The sequence below is a fragment of the Hyperolius riggenbachi genome, chromosome 4 (genome assembly GCF_040937935.1).
Source record: "Hyperolius riggenbachi isolate aHypRig1 chromosome 4, aHypRig1.pri, whole genome shotgun sequence".
NCBI classification, from domain to species: domain Eukaryota; kingdom Metazoa; phylum Chordata; class Amphibia; order Anura; family Hyperoliidae; genus Hyperolius; species Hyperolius riggenbachi.
In genome coordinates this window covers 109,606,058-109,621,061 of record NC_090649.1, presented here as the reverse complement: position 1 = coordinate 109,621,061, position 15,004 = coordinate 109,606,058, and the positions used below count along the sequence as shown (strand labels likewise).

The following is a 15,004-nucleotide window of genomic DNA, read 5'->3' as shown; positions in this document are numbered from 1 at the left end:
AAACGCAATGTCCCACTGTGAAAGAGGCCTAAATGATGGTTACAGATTTTCGCATTGTATAGGTGTAAACATCGCGGTAGATCTTCTTGTCTCATCTTAGACACACATGTGGCACCGGCATTGGCTGCATTCAGCATTTCTGAACACAGTCGCCGCCCTAGGGGCTCAAAAAGTGATGCGGTTACTAAATACCAGTAACCGATGACAAACACATTTCTGCTCAGTACTAGAAAATCGCTTAGCATGGGCTAAACGAGCCGCCTCCAACTGTTCTGCAAAAGCCGACATGAACCAGCCCTTACTGACTCTCATAAGACCTCACAACCTAAGCCCTACCACGGTCAGTCTAATGTCCCTACTATAGTCCAAAGGCCCATATGTACAGCGTCAGCATGAGGGTAAAAGGGGCCCGTACAGCTTCAATACTATGCCGATCTCTGGAGCAGTTACAAGAAACAGAGGGGGACACAGCCACAAGGGAAGTGTGGTAAGAGACCACACACCTCCCCATACACTAAAAGCGTCCGACAGCTAGGTCTTATTTTCAGGGGATGGCATATATTTCAAGCATGCTTCAAATATAAGCTAGGTCTTATTTTCGGGGGAGGTCTTATTGTAGGGGAAACACGGTACATGCAACATCAAAGGGGGATACATAGATTTTTTTGCAAGCATAAATACATGTCATTAAGATGCTACTTGGTTAGAAAGAACCATCTGCAACTCTTCTATATCTTTACTGATGATATATGGTCACATTTTAGAGGCAGAAAGCAGCTGTCCTTCTTACCTGCAGGAAGTTACTCCTCCGGAGCTCAGTGGGTGTAATTCTGCCAGACCAGGACCTGTTCACAGTGTAGAATATTCTCTGGATGACCTGCAGGGTACAGCAATGCAACACATAGAGCTTACACAAGCCAAGTGCATAGGGCATTCACAGCTTACATGATCTCAGATGTGAACGAGGCATCGGTAAACCATGGCTGATGTAAACTACAACTAATGTAATTGTGAACAATTTCAGAGCAACCAAACTTACTTTTTGTTTCAATTGAGGTTTCTTCAGCTAAATATGGTATAAAGATTTGTTTTCATGATTAGAAGCAGCCCAGATGGCTATCGGGGAAGCCTCTGGAGTATCCAGGAGCCGATCTCTACCTCTCTGAGGTAAGTATCTGTTTTATTGGTCCCCCTCCCGCTTCAGGTACACTTTAAGGGCCTAAAGCCTGCTGTTCTGAGACTAGTTAATTCTTGCAATATATCGAGCCAAATTCTTCTAATTACAGACCAACAGGTTGATCATGAACGTTATCACGCTGACACAGCGAAAGTTAATGATTTAGCTGCAACTTAATTCTAGCGAGCGCACACTATGTGTGGTCTTAGCAGCCTAGCGTGTGCTCTTAACCACTTCCCGACCGCCTAACGCACAGAGGCGGCCGGGAAGTGCATCCCACAAGGACCAGCTCATGCCCAAAGGCGGCAGTCCTTGTAGGGGCATGGGCGGAGCGATCGCGTCATCAGTGACGCGATCCTCCGCCGGGAGTCGGAAGCCCGACATTTTGTCTCCGCTCGCCGGCCACTTAGCAGTGCCGGCGAGCGGAGGAATCCGTGCATGGGGCCAATCAGAATGTATAAGGCACTTTGTTAGGTAAACACAGTGCCTTATACGTGCTTCCTCCTCGCCTCGTGGTCTCATTGTTCCAGAGACCACCAGCGAGGAGGAAGCACTTTGTGAGTATAAACAGCACACTGCCTTTTTTTGCCCAGAGTCCCTGATCTCCCACTCCAGCCTTCCTACCCCCCCTGATCACCCCAGCAGACCCCTGCCCAGCACCCTTGCACCCCTATAAAACCCCCACCCCCCCACCTGCCACTAACTAGCAACGCTGTCCCTTAGTTTAGGTCCCTAACTGCCTCCAAGTCACCCCTGATCCCCCCCTACCTTTAGATCACCCCCAGACCCCATCCCAGACTACCCCCCTGTATACTGTATACATCTGTATACAGCTACCTTACCCCCTGATCCCCCTCTGATCACCTGTCCATCACCCCTCAGCACCCCCACTCATCAGAGCAGACCCTAACTGCCCCGCGGGGGTAACCGATCACCTGCCCAGGCCCTCGATTGCCCTCATACCCCCCTCATGATTACATCCCCTGCTCTTTGTTTACATCTGTCCTCCCCAGCAATCACTAACTGATCTGCGATCAGTAACCCCCTGTGTCTGCCTCTCATCAGATCAGGACTCAGTCTGCCCCGTGCAGGCTCCTGATCAACCCCCCACCCCCTCAAATCGCCCTCAGGCCCCCCCCCTAATTACCGTCCAAGTGCATTGTATTTGACTGTGCTTTGATTGTATCGATTGTACTGCGCTTGTATTTGATTGTGCTGCGATTGTATTCGATTGTGCTGCGATTGTATTTGATTGTCCCGTGATCTGCTTGGATTGTCCCGTGATTGTTTGATTGCCTCTGAGACCCCACTTCCCGCCACACCCAACCCCACCCTCCCCCCATCACCTTCCGAGTGCATCAGATTTGCTTGTGCTGTGATTGAAGTCGATTGTGCTGTAATTGTATTTGATTGTCCCGTGATTGTTTGATTGCCTCTGAGACACCACTTCCCACCAACCCCAATACCTCTCAAATACTCCCTTTTTGCTAGGTAGGTGCTCTTTTTTTCTGGGTAGTCTCGGAGGAAAACCCCATAAATTTAGCAATCCACAATGGCAAGAAGGGGGCTTTCCGATGACGAGGTATACAGGTACATGGACCAGTCGGATGAGTTCTTTTGGGAAGAATCATCCGTCGAATCTTCCGGGTCCGAATTTGAACCTGTAGAAAGCAGTGGTTCCCTGACCGAAAGTGATGACGAGGCTTTGGTCCCGGCTAGAGCCAGGCGTACCAGACCCCAAGTCGTTAGACCGCAGGTGGCGCAGGATCCGCCTCAAGGGCAGCAGGGTGGTGCTAGCGCTGTTGATAGTTTTCTTGGTGAGGCAGGCACCAGCAGCGCAGCATCTCCTGGACTTGGTACCAGTACTTCTGTAGACCCTGGCGAAGTGGTGAGCGTCAGCATGGAAGACGATTTGAGTCCATCCTGCGCTTCCTGCACTTCAACGACGACGAAACCTGTCATGAAAAGGGCCACCCTGCTTATGACCGGCTCCACAAAATTCGGCCCCTCATAGACCACCTGTCATCAACATTTGCAGATGCTTATATCCCTGAACAGAACATCTGCGTAGACGAGTCCCTCTTACGCTTTACCGGGCGCCTTGGCATCAAACAGTACATCCCAAGCAAGCGCGCCCGGTATGGGGTGAAACTGTATAAGCTCTGTGAAAGGGCCACAGGCTATACATGTCGTTTTAGGGTCTATGAGGGAAAAGACTCAAAATTGGAGCCGGTCGGATGCCCTGACTACCTGGGGAGCAGTGGAAAGGTTGTGTGGGACTTGTTGTCACCCTTGTTCCGGAAGGGGTACCATCTTTTTGTGGACAATTATTACACAAGTGTGGCCCTCTTTCAGCACTTAAAGTTAGAAGGAATCCGATGCTGTGGCACTGCGCGGCCTAGTCGCCAGGGCTTCCCCCAACGGCTCGTTACCACCAGACTTGAACGGGGGCAGAGGGCCGCTTTGCGTACTGAAGACCTGCTCGCTGTGAAATGGAGGGACAAGAGGGACGTTTACTTTCTGTCCACCATTCACACAGACACGACAGTCCAAATTCAACGGGCAACTGCGGTCATTGAAAAGCCCCTTGTCGTCCACGAATATAATGTCAACATGGGAGGGGTGGACTTCAATGACCAGAGGTTAGCGCCCTATTTAGTTACCCGGAAAACAAGACGCTGGTATAAGAAAGTGTCTTTTTATCTGATTCAATTGGCAGTATACAACAGCTTTGTTCTCTACAGTAAGGCTGGGAGTACTGGATCCTTCCTTCAATTTCAGGAACAGATCATTCTGGACATCCTGTATCCAGGAGGTGTCAGGGCCCCCCCCCCCCCCCCCCCCCCCCCCCCCCCCCCAGATGCAACTAGCCGATTGCATGGAAGGCATTACGCCTATCAGATTCTGAGTACCCCAGGTCAACGCATCCGAAGAAAACGTTGTCGTGTCTGCAGCAGTGCTAGAAGAAGGACTGACACCGTTTTTTATTGTCCCAAATGTCCTGACCACCCTGGCCTATGCGTAGGGGAGTGTTTTGAGAGGTACCACGAGCAGGTACACTATTAGAACCTAGGGAACTCCAGACACAGGAGTAGGCACACACTCAGTGGTCTTTCGCACATTGTCGCAGGGAGAGGAGAGGTAAGCTTGAAAACCAAACGGGTAAGCATAAAAGTCGGAAGAAGGATCGGTTTCCATGCTTGATATTGCTGATCTGTCCTGGGTTGGCGATATAAGACGGCATCTTTGAATTTCCCTTGAGTGTGGACACCCCCGGTTTATATGTGATTTGGGCCTATGATGATGCTTTAATGCCACACAGAGTCATCTCTATTGGCAGGCATATTGCTGTATCCTACAGGCATAATGCTGTATACTAAAGTTCTGAGGCCCAGTCACATAAGTTGGTGGCTCACCCTGAGTGCAGGGTGGCACGGGGTGTCTCTCTCCTGAGGTTATCACTGCCATTGATGTGGAGGAAGATCTGCCATTGATGTGGAGCAAGGTATGTTTGCCGTTCATTTTTCCTTTCAGCCCAGAGTGCATTACTTGTATACCCAATATAAGGAGTATAGCAGAAACTCCTAATACTGGCCATACATGTATGGATTGCAGAGACCCTAAAATGCCAGGACAGACTTCACAAATGACCCCATTTTGGAAAGAGGACACCCTAAAGTATTATGTGAGGTGCACGGTGAGTTCATAAAAGATTTTAGTTTTTGTCACAAGTTAGCAGAATTTTTTTTTATTTATTTTTTTAACAAAGTGTCATTTTCCGTTTACTTGTGACAAAAAATAAAATTTTCAATGACCTCACCATTACCCTCATGGAATACCTTGTTGTGTATTCTTTCCAAAATGGGGTCATTTGTGGGGTTTGTTAACTGTCCTGGCAAGTGGGCGGGGTGCTAAATTGTGAGCACCCCTGTAAAGCCTAAAGCTACTCATTGGACTCTGGGCCCCTTAGCGCAGTTAGGGTGCAAAAAAGTGCCACACATGTGGTATCGCCATACTCGGGAGAAGTAGTATACTGGGAGAAATAACTCTGTAAATGGACAATTGTGTGTAAAAAAATCAAAAGATTGTCATTTACAGAGGTATTTCTCCCACCCAGCATGGGTATGTGTAAAAATACACCCCAAAACACATTGTACTACTTCTCCCGAGTACGGCGGTACCACATGTGTGGCACTTTTTTGCACCCTAACTGTGCTAAAGGGCCCAAAGTCCAATGAGTACCTTTAGGATTTCACAGGTCATTTTGCGGAATTTGATTTCCAGACTACTCCTCACGGTTTAGGGCCCCTAAAATGCCAGGGCAGTATAGGAACCCCACAAATGACCCCATTTTAGAAAGAAGACACCCCAAGCTATTCCGTTAGGAGTATGGAGAGTTCATAGAAGATTTTATTTTTTGTCAAAATTTAGCGGAAAATTGATTTTTATTGTTTTTTTCACAAAGTGTCATTTTCCACTAACTTGTGACAAAAAATAAAATCTTCTATGAACTCACCATACTCCTAACGGAATACCTTGGGGTGTCTTCTTTCTAAAATGGGGTCATTTGTGGGGTTCCTATACTGCCCTGGCATTTTAGGGGCCCTAAACCGTGAGGAGTAGTCTGGAAATCAAATTCCGCAAAATGACCTGTGAAATCCTAAAGGTACTCATTGGACTTTGGGCCCTTTAGTGGAGTTAGGGTGCAAAAAAGTGCCACACATGTGGTACCGCCGTACTCGGGAGAAGTAGTATAATGTGTTTTGGGGTGTATTTTTACACATACCCATGCTGGGTGGGAGAAATAACTCTGTAAATGGACAATTGTGTGTAAAAAAAATTAACAAATTGTCATTTACAGAGATATTTCTCCCACCCAGCATGGGTATGTGTAAAAATACACCCCAAAACACATTATACTACTTCTCCTGAGTACGGCAATACCACATGTGTGGCACTTTTTTGCTGCCTAACTGCGCTAAGGGGTCCAAAGTCCAATGAGCACCTTTAGGCTTTACAGGGGTGCTTACAATTTAGCACCCCCCAAAATGTCAGGACAGTAAACACACCCCACAAATGACCCCATTTTGGAAAGTAGACCCTTCAAGGTATTCAGAGAGGGGCATGGTGAGTCCGTGGCAGATTTCATTTTTTTTTTGTCGCAAGTTAGAAGAAATGGAAACTTTTTTTTTTGTTGTCACAAAGTGTCATTTTCCGCTTACTTGTGACAAAAAATAATATCTTCTATGAACTCACTATGCCTCTCAGGGAATACTTTGGGATGTCTTCTTTCCAAAATGGGGTCATTTGGGGGGTATTTATACTATCCTGGAATTCTAGCCCCTCATGAAACATGACAGGGGGTCAGAAAAGTCATAGATGCTTGAAAATGGGAAAATTCACTTTTTGCACCATAGTTTGTAAACGCTATAACTTTTACCCAAACCAATAAATATACGCCGAATGGGTTTTTTTAAAATAAAAAACATGTTTGTCCACATTTTTCGCGCTGCATCTATACAGAAATTTTACTTTATTTGAAAACTGTCAGCACAGAAAGTTAAAAAAATCATTTTTTTTGCCAAAATTCATGTCTTTTTTGATGAATATAATAAAAAGTAAAAATCACAGGAGCAATCAAATAGCACCAAAAGAAAGCTTTATTAGTGAGAAGAAAAGGAGCAAAAATTCATTTAGGTGGTAGGTTGTATGAGCGAGCAATAAACCGTGAAAGCTGCAGTGGTCTGAATGGAAAAAAAGTGGCCGGTCCTTAAGGGGTAGAAAGCCCTAGGTCCTCAAGTGGTTAAGTAACGGGTGATCCTTCTAAATGTCGCATGATAGTGACTTAACACAAATGCGTTACTACATTAATGTAGAAGTGGCCACGCTAGTAAAGTATCGTGGTCTCACTAAGTCACTAACACGCGGCATTTAGAAGGATTGGCTGTTACTAAAAAGTGCGCGCTACACTGCCAGGACCACATGTAGTGTAGGCTCGCTATAATTAAGTCGCTGGGAAATAATTAAGCCGTGCTGTGTCAGCACAATAACATTCATGAATCAACCTGAATATCACATTTGAACACATTTTCAGTAACTATATTTAACTGTAACTATATTTCTTTAAATTGCAATACAAAAACTGGGGAGGGGCCTAGCGCTTTAACATTGCAAGAGCCAACATACGTATGCCAAAATCATTACCCTAACTAAGCTTTGGTTAGTCACCGCCTCAAGTGGGTAATTATCTGACTTTTTTTTTCCCTCCTCACTTCAGTTTTTCTTTAATTGTTCCAGCTATAGAGTAACGGTCCTGTGACTACAGCAGTGTACTTACCGTTGTTATGTAGCGGGAGTGAAACTCTGGTGCTTCTTTGAGAAATGTTAGTCCAGGATGTGTGTCCACAATGTCCTGAAACAGAGGCACAATGAGACATCATGAGAGTGCTTTAATGGAAGCGCTACTACAGGAACAATCAAAGAGGACATTCATCGAACAGCCACCGAGCACTATGGGACGACAACCCATGCCGATTGCCAACAAGTAACCAAATTACACCAAAGATCAGAGCAATAGAAAATTGCAATGTACGCTAAGTTATGCTTTTGGACTTCCCCGCTCTCAACAGAAGAAGGCTAACCATTGATAACCAGATATTTATATTCCAGGTTTATTAGCCATTCAATAGTTCATTACTGAAAGAAAGTTCAGCTTACTAGAACTAGAAGAGTTGACGGGAACCATAACGGAGTATAAAAAAAAAAGTTTCACTTACCTAGCGCTTTCCCCAGTCCCCTGCAGAGGTCCAGTGCGCCTGCACAGCTCTGGCCTGCGCGCGTTTTCGATTGCGCTCCCGTCCCTGTAGCACCCTTGCGTCTGCGCAGTATGCATACATACGTAGTACTAAGAATATGTACATACACAGTACACATACTGCGCAGGTGCAAGACGGCCACAGGGGCGGGATCGCGATCGAGGGTGCGTGCAGCCATAGCTGCGCAGGAGCACTGCTAAAAACCAAATTGAGCCACGGCGGGGAACTGGGTGCAGGGGGCTGAGAGAAGCCCCAGGTAATTGAAACTGTTTTTTTTTTTTAATACTCAGTTAAGGTTCCCTTTGAGAAACTTCAGTAGTTATCTCTGCAAAAGAGCTTCTCTGAGCTCTCCAACCCAAATTGGGTCAGCTACAGTGCTGTTTTCTGAAGCACTTATCTCAACCTATCTCTCACTGTTTCTAGTTTGTTTAAAGGGCAACTGTTAGGCATTATATGCCACCCACCCACCCACAAAAAACACATATGTAAGTAGAGTAAGTAGATAAATACTTACATATCAGATGTATTGCACTGTACACCTTTTGGATTTTTTTCCAATTTTCATAATTTTCCTGGCAGTGGCCATCTTGTGCCCTCCAGGATAAAGCCCCCCCACCACTAATTCTGAGCACAGCGGGGAGGATAAATGGAGCAGGCACAGACTCACCTAATATGGGATCCAAGTGCTGCTGTTCCCATCTATCCTCTGCACTACTGCTGGCGGCAGTGCAGAGAGTATAGAAGGGAACTGCAGTGCCTGGAACCATTATTAGGTGAGTTTGTGTGCACTGCCTTTATCCTTCCCCAATGTTCAGTGCGGGGAAGAGGGGGAATGTGGCGGACGGCAGAGGGGGCCGATATTCCCCTGGAGGAGGGGGGCCGAGGACAGTGACAGGAGACAACCTCTGGCCCCCCTCCGTGCGTCCTAACAGCGGCTGCAACCAGGCAGACAAGGGGAGACCAGGCGGCCAATCACAGAGCAGTGAGGTGAGTGACAGAGGCTTCAGCCAATCAGGCTGATTCAGCATGCGACTTTTCTTTTGCGTCTGTGTACCAATATAGAGCCTGTGGGCATGGGGAGAGAAAACCTAATTGGAAAAAAGTAAGATTGATTTTAAAGTTTTATATTTGCCTGGTTACCATCCTTTTTAACATTGTAACAGCCTGCAATAGAGAATTCATTTTGTATTTAATGCCTAACAGTTACTCTTTAAGGTTTTACTTCAGGAAAGTTCAAAGGGTCATCATCTCTGCTTTGTTTCATAGTTTAAAATGCAGTGAGTGTTGTTTGTAATCTGCAAATATTAGAGAATGATGCAATCTAAATGAAAATGAAAATATGAAACGCTTTTCTTTGCTACTAATGTTCTAAAAATTATCTGTACTACACATAGAATTCGTTATATCATAAGGTTTTTTTTTTTTTTCACTTCAGTGTCACTTTAAAGAAAATGTTATATAGAAAAAAATCACTTTTTATTCTGCCCGCACCCGCTCTGAAAAAAAACACCTCCCCCCCATATGTACGAGATGTGTCAATAAAACGAAGAGTCAAGCAGGGCTGTGGATTTGCAGTTGAGGAGTCGGCGCAGTTTTTGGGTGCCCAGGGTCAGTGGTTTTATAAACTGAGGAGTCTGACATTTTTTGTACCAACTCCACAGCCCTGAGAAGTATTAGACGTTGGAGTCGGAGCAGTGTTGGGTATCTGGAGTCGGTGGTTTCATAAACAGCTATTTTTGTTCTGACTCCACAGCCCTGAAGCCAAGTGTGCTGAAGACTTGGTCACATGGCCGGCGCTTGCAGCCTGCTAAGCTTTGCTCAGATCTCTAACAGATTCTCACCTGCAGAAGAGGGATGAAGTCTTCTTGCTCTAAGTAACTACAGCCTGGTTTTGCTAGAAGGTGAAGGAACTTGGCAGTGTCATCATGATAGTTTTGTACCAGCCTGCAAGAAAAGAAAAGGATTCAAAATGACAACGAAACTGAATTAAGGGCCAATGCACACCAAAAATCCGCTAACGCTAGCAGTTTTTGAAGCTGTTTTTCAGAGCGATTCTAGGCATGTTTAGAGAGATTTTCTAAACATGCCTAGTGTTTTTTGGAGCGTTTTTGTGTAGCAGATTTTATGTTTTGTTACAGTAAGCTGTATCTGAACAGCTTCTGTAAAAAAAACGCTTGGAAAACCGCTCTGATCTAGCGCTTTTCAGAGTTTTCCACTTTCCTATACTTCCTGAGTTATTTCATGCAGCTGGCCATGGCTAATGTACTGGCCAAAACGGGTACAGCAGCATTTGCTTAACAATTGTTAATACTGACACATGCATTTTTATCAACGACAGGTGCAGAAACATGTAAATGACAATCAGTTGGCTGTACGTTTTAGGCCCAGTTCACATTAGCGGTGGCCGTCCGGAATCGCCGTGCCGGAGCCGGACCGCTTGCAGAACGGACGGAACGGACGCACGGCAATAGCAATGAAAGCCTATGCGTCCGTTCACATGCGTCCGTTCTGCCGGACCGGAGCCGGACCGGACCGGATCCGGACTCCGGCGTCCGTTCCAACATGCGCTATTTTTTGGTCCGGCTCCTCCGGCAGCCGTATCCGGAGCGGAGCCGGACTGCACCATCCGGCCAATACAAAGCAATGAGAGCCGGAGAGCGCACAACACACTGGCTACAAAAACCGGACGTTCTACCCCACTTCCTATGCATTTTAGATGGGGACCACATGGGCCCAGCGTTCAAAGAGTGGGGCAGCAGCGATTTCATGCTGGAGCTCGTTTTGGCAGCAACATGTCTGATGTCTGATAACGAGGAGGCGAACAACAGGAAGGAGAGAATTCCCAGGTTTACGAGTAAAAAATGCCTGGATCCATGGTCCCAACTGCAGTCTCTGTATCCACGGATGGTCTCCACACGTCCACCTGTCTCCAACAATGACCCCAGACCCTTCTGCTGACCTCCCAGACCCCAGGTATTTACAGGATGGTATCTCCTTAAGAAACCGGATCCGGACCGCAACCGTGTTCACACCGCACGGAAACCGGATGCAAACGGACCGGATCCGGACCGGATAGGAACCGTACGGATCAGGTCCGGTCCGGCTCCGGTGCGGTCCGGACATCCGGTGCGGTTTTGACAAAACCGCAAGTGTGAACGGGGCCTAAATCTGATGGTACCTCCTGCATAGCTGCATTAGGTACGGTAAAGATAGCAGGTAAGGTGTCCCCATCTCCGTTTCCCCAAAGGTGGGTACAGTACCTGGTTTTGTTCAGGGAGGTCTGCTGGGATCTCCTGCATGTCAGCAGGGAATTCCGAAGCCTAAGTTAGAGCCAAGCACAGTTGAAGAGGGAATCTCATCAAAAGCCCGCTCTGGAAAACTCACCCCCCATCCAGCCTTCTCGGGACCTTGGACAACAGGGTCGTGGTTGCGTCCGACTTCAGTCAGGGCGAAGAGCTTCCGTGGGAGAATATCTTCCTCTGTGGCAGGGTTGGAACGGACCAAGAAGACGTCCGCTTCAGAATCTCTGGAGCAAACAATGATCTGGGCGTTCACTGAAGCACTCTGGAGACCTCCGGAACTGTAGTGCAACTCTGACACCCTGACAGGCAAGGCAGAGGGTGATGCAGGTGATTGATCAGGGTTGCTAGCCATCTTCGGGCTAGGTACTATAGTTCTCTCCCTCTCTGGCCAGAAGAACTGTATGTGGCCAGTCTCAACACACAGCTTACACAGGCGAACTGCTGGTGTGTCTGACTGGGGAGCAGCATTAGCAGTAGCTGTAGGTCTCAGTGGCTTACAGCTCACTGACCCAGGAGGAGTAGATAAAGTAGACTTACCTCCTCCCCAGTTCTTGGACAGAGTTCTGTGACTGTCCAACATCAGGGTTCTCTGATCGTCAGGTATAGGAACCTGATTGTACTCCCGCTCAGAGGCGCATACAGGAAAGTCTCGTTCCGTGCCCTCTTCCATGACAGGAAGTTTCTCTGTGGGGGTCACGGGTAGAGGTTCACTTCTCTCCACTGAAGCACATGGTGAGGAGTGTAGATTCGCTTGAGCTAGCTGGGCCTACTCCGCTTCATGCTGGAGCTTGAACTGGCGCAGCCACTCTTGGTGCTCTGCCTCAAGCTGGAGCATCCTTGCCTCATGCTGGCGTATCTCTGCCTCTTCCTGGAGACGAAGTTGATCTCTTTCGAGAAGGATCTGGTGTCTTCTCTGCCTCATCCTGGAAATGAATCTGCAACAGCTGCTGTCTCATCTGATCAGCAAAAGTGAAGGATTGCCCAGGGCTGATGGTTCCTCTGTGAGTGTCAACCTCAGCATCTCAGGACACAACAAAGTCCCTGTGGATACTTTGTTTCCTGAGCTGTCAGCAACATCAGCACTTACAGGATCAGGAGTTCCGGGTCTCTCTGGACTGGGCTCGGGCAAGGCTTCCATCGCCTGGACATCTGCTTCCATGAGGATTGTCCTCAGTGTAGCTTGGGTTTTTCCCCGAATATCAATGACAATGTACCTGACAATAGTTTTGTAGGTCGGGCAAGGACATGTTTTGGTAATTGACTTGCTCAGACATAGACAAATAAAAACTGTAACAATCTTGTTCAATGCTATATCAAAATGCACTGTCTATGTGCTCAGAGCTTAAAGGGAAACTCTGACTAAGAATTGAACTTTATCCCAATCGGTAGCGGATACCCCCTTTTACAGCGCCCCCTGATGGTCTGTTTGTGGAAAGGAATAGATATTCCTTTTCACAAACAGACCATCAGGGGGCGCTGTATGACTGATATTGTGGTGAAACCCCTCCCACAAGAAACTAAGGCCCGTGGTACTCCTGGCAGTTTTCTGTCTTTGAACCTTGTTGCATTGCGGGAAATAGCTGTTTACAACTGCCAAAAAACATGCAGCAGCTACATCACCTGCCAACAGTAAAAATGTCACCATGTAATAAATGTCAGAATGTAAATCAGGGATTTAAAAGATTTTACAATGGGCAAACACTGACTAAATCATTTATACATAATTATTGCAAAAATGAAGCACTTTTTTATTACATTATTTTCACTGGAGTTCCTCTTTAAGCTCTGTAGAACAGTTACTTAAAGAAGAACGTCAGTGAAAATAATGTAATAAAAAAAAGTTCACAGACAGGAAACTGCCAGGAGTACCACGGTCCTCAGAGTTTCTTGTGGAAGGGGTTTCACCACAATATCAGTCATACAGCGCCCCCTGATGGTCTGTTTGTGAAAAGGAATAGATTTCTCATGTAAAAGGGGGTATCAGCTACTGATTGGGATAAAGTTCAATTCTTGGTCACAGTTTCTCTTTAAATAACAATGTTCTATTGTTCTGAAAATGATCTCAAACAACTGCAAACACTAACAGCAATTTGGGCTCCGCCCCACCGCTGCCTACCAATTACATAGGCAGAAACACCTCAGAAATGCCAAAAATACAGCAAACATGATGATCAAAGCACAATATCCTGATTATTATTTATTGTATTTATAAAGTGCCAACATATTACGCAGCGCTGGGCAATAAATAGGGATACATATATTTCAACAAGGGGTGACAGACAGGTAGCAAACAGTTATACAACATAGCAGGTTATACAAACAATCAGGGTATAAAATGCATTTTACAGAGACCTGGCAAAACAAGTACAGGTTAGTCCATGAGAAGGGTGTCATTGCTGGGGTAGTAAAATTAAGAAGGACATACTAAGGGGGGTGGGAGTGGAGGCCCTGCCGAGGCTTACAATCTAAGGGGGGGGGGGGGGCAGAGGGTGCACATAAGGTAGGACTGTGGAAAAGGTGATTGACAGAGAGAGTGTGGTAGATGTGAGGTAGGCCATTTTAGAGAAATTTTTTTGAGGGCTTGCTTGAAAGTGTTGAAGGAAGGAGCAGTCTGAGCGGGAGTGGAAGGGAGTTCCATAGGGTGGGGGCAGCTCTTGAGAAGTCTTAAGCGTGCATGGGAATGAGAAATGCGTGGGGAGGTCAGGTGGAGATCATTGGAGGACTGGAGGGGACGGGCAGGTATATAGCTCAGAAATGTAGGTTGGGCAGGTCTTGTGCACAGATTTGTAGGTAAGGCACAAAACCTTAAAACTGATCCTGAAGCTGATAGGGAGCCAGTGTAGGGCTTCGCAGAGGGGAGAAGTGGAAGCAGAGTGGTGGCAAAGATGGATAACACATGATACACTTTACAGTAATGTATAACTGGTTGAGCCCACGGATGTAAATACAAGTCTAAGCCTTGTGAGTAGGTGGAGGGGGAGAGGAAAGGGGTAACATCCTCAATACTTACTTCCTCCACATTGCAATGAATGAATGCACAGACACAAATCCAGTCCTCTCGCCTCCGGCCGCATTGAACAGGGCTGCCTTCCAGTAGAGCGGACAACCACAAACCTGCACAGAACAAACAGAGTGAGCATGGCTGACATCCAGCAAAAGACAAAGTAATAACAAGCACACAACCTACATTTTTTCTCCCGTGTCTTCTCTGCATATCAGGTTGCCCCTTAAAAACCAGTGCTAAGCATTCAGTGTGAAACACACCTAAACCCATTTTGGTGAAAAGCACTTAATCTACCAGAATGTTTGTGGCTGGATAGTGTACTGGTTAGGGGCTCTGCCTCTGACACTGAAGACAGTTTAGCAAGCCAGCACCTATTCAGTAGGGAGACCTTGGGCAAGACTCCCTAACTCTGCTACTGCCTATAGAGAGCGCCCTAGTGGCTGCAGCTCTGTTGCTTTGAGTCCGCCAGGAGAAAAGTGCAATATAACTGTTCTGTGTCTTGTCTTGTGTCTTTGTGGATTCAGGCTCCATTGTCATAGCGCCCCCGATTTACTAAGGAAGGGGAGCAATGGAGACCCTGTGTGATCCGGCAAACCAGGACTGCATTATTTCTTTTTAAAAAAGCCTGTTACGTAGCAAAGGTTTAAGCAAGAAGTTTTGAATCAGGATGATACCATTTACCGGCTAACTTACAAAAATAGGAGTA

The 15,004-nt window shown here is 46.6% G+C and overlaps 1 protein-coding gene across 5 annotated transcripts in view; it reads right to left on the bottom strand.

Moving 5' to 3' along the window:
• PPP2R3A (protein phosphatase 2 regulatory subunit B''alpha) overlaps positions 1 to 15,004 on the bottom strand; it is a 350,126-nt gene that overhangs the window by 22,890 nt on the left and 312,232 nt on the right. For all 5 annotated transcript variants that reach the window (XM_068280384.1, XM_068280386.1, XM_068280385.1 and 2 more), the window contains 4 exons: positions 14,305 to 14,408; positions 9,834 to 9,936; positions 7,515 to 7,589; positions 791 to 877 (listed from right to left, as the gene is read on the bottom strand). In XM_068280384.1, coding sequence (XP_068136485.1) covers positions 791 to 877; positions 7,515 to 7,589; positions 9,834 to 9,936; positions 14,305 to 14,408 — 369 coding nt within the window. The remainder of the gene's footprint in view (positions 1 to 790; positions 878 to 7,514; positions 7,590 to 9,833; positions 9,937 to 14,304; positions 14,409 to 15,004) is intronic.